This window comes from Callorhinus ursinus, unplaced genomic scaffold (assembly GCF_003265705.2).
Source record: "Callorhinus ursinus isolate GAN/ISIS: 27379988/994484 unplaced genomic scaffold, GSC_fseal_2.0 scaffold12, whole genome shotgun sequence".
Taxonomy (NCBI): domain Eukaryota; kingdom Metazoa; phylum Chordata; class Mammalia; order Carnivora; family Otariidae; genus Callorhinus; species Callorhinus ursinus.
This window is the reverse complement of record NW_027397074.1, coordinates 79612691-79614248: the sequence shown is the minus strand read 5'-3', so window position 1 is coordinate 79614248 and position 1558 is coordinate 79612691. Positions and strand designations below refer to the sequence as shown.

General features: G+C 50.9%; 1 protein-coding gene across 1 annotated transcript; it reads right to left on the bottom strand.

Annotated features, from left to right (window-relative positions):
* Window positions 1-386: 386 nt before the first annotated feature.
* Window positions 387-1328, bottom strand: LOC112810885 (olfactory receptor 6V1). Its single transcript, XM_025854763.2, has one exon. The coding sequence runs from the start codon at window positions 1326-1328 to the stop codon at window positions 387-389; it is 942 nt and encodes a 313-aa protein (XP_025710548.2).
* Window positions 1329-1558: the final 230 nt, after the last annotated feature.

Here is a 1558-nt window from a genome sequence, read left to right as displayed (position 1 = left end):
CACACACACACACACACACACACACACACACACACACACACACACACCTGGTCTGGATAATATCTCTTGACCAGAAAACACTTCCTGGCTGCTGTCCTTGAATCGAAAGCCCATGTACTTCCTTGTACTGAAAGTCTTACTTCTGGCTCCCCAGGCTCTGGGCTACTTTCAGAGTTCTTGTAGCTGCCAGTGGGTATGGGAAGCACCTCCACGGTGGCCTGAGACAGCCAGACCCTGAGCACTGAGGACTCACTGTAGTTACAATGCAGAAGCACAGAGGAAACAACCTAAAGAAATTCAGCAGTGATCTTGCTACCCAGCCTGGTACTCTGCCTCCTCTCTGTATAGACCTGCTTGACTGAAGTTGGCCAGGTTCCTCAGGCTCATCATAGTGCCTTGTGGAGGCCTTTAAGCCTCTGCATCTGGCCCCGTAGCACTGCCTTGACTGTCTCATTGCGGAGGGTAAGGATAAAGGGACTGAGAAAGGGGGTGAGGACCGATGTCACCAAGGCTACGGTCTTGCTGACTTCCACAAAATGTGCTTTTCCAGGCCTGACATAAAGGAAGATGGTGCTGCTGTAACCAATGAAGACCAGGGTGAGGTGGGACCCACATGTAGAGAAAGCCTTCTGACGGCCGCTAGCAGATGGGATCCTCAGCACAGTGGTCACAATATAGCCATAGGAGATGAGGGTCATCAGGAAGGAACTGAGCACAAAGGCCAAGGCCATCATGAAGTCCCAGAATTCCAGCAGGCTGGTGTCTGAGCAGGACAGCTGCAGCAGAGGTGCATGGTCACAGAAGACGTGGTTAATGATGTTGCCATGGCAATAATTGAGATAAGCCCGGGAGATGACAGTGGGCACCATGACTAGGAAAGGAGCTGCCCAGGCAGCCCCTGCCAGCCCGACACACATAGCCCAGCTCATCAAAGTGTCATAGCGCAGTGGGTGGCAGATGGCCACAAAGCGGTCAAGGGCCATGTCTGACAGGATGAGGAAGGAGGTGGAACCCAGGGAAAAGTAGAAGTAGAACTGGACCATGCAGCCAGTGAAGGAAATGATGTTATGGGTGACCAGCAGGTCTGACAGCATCCTGGGCACTGCAGTCATGGTCACCAAGATCTCCAACAGGGAAAAGTTACCCAGAAAGAAGTACATGGGTGTATGTGGGTGGGTGTTGGCTATGACCGTGACAATGATGACAGTGTTTCCCATGAAGGCAAGAAGATAAAGCGTGAGGAAGGGCCCATACAGCAGAACCTGCAGCTCACCAAAAGGGGAGAAGCCCAAGAGGACAAATTCAGAAGGGTGGCTCAGATTTGCCATGATCCCGGAGTTGGGTCCCTGCATAGAAAGGAAACAGGGACAGAGATGGAGAGGCAGAGATAGCAAGACAGAGAGACAAAGGAAGAGAGAGAGAGAATATCATTGACCATGAAACAGAGACAGAAAGAGAACAGGGAGAGCAAAACAAAGTCAGTGGTCAGATATAAACGGAAAGAGAGATAACTACATGGGAATATGAGAGAATCATAGACAGGGGGTCATAGAATTAA

Excerpts from the sequence above, each read along its gene's own strand:
- LOC112810885 (XM_025854763.2), bottom strand. The coding sequence starts at position 1,328 with ATGGCAAATCTGAGCCACCCTTCTGAATTTGTCCTCTTGGGCTTCTCC.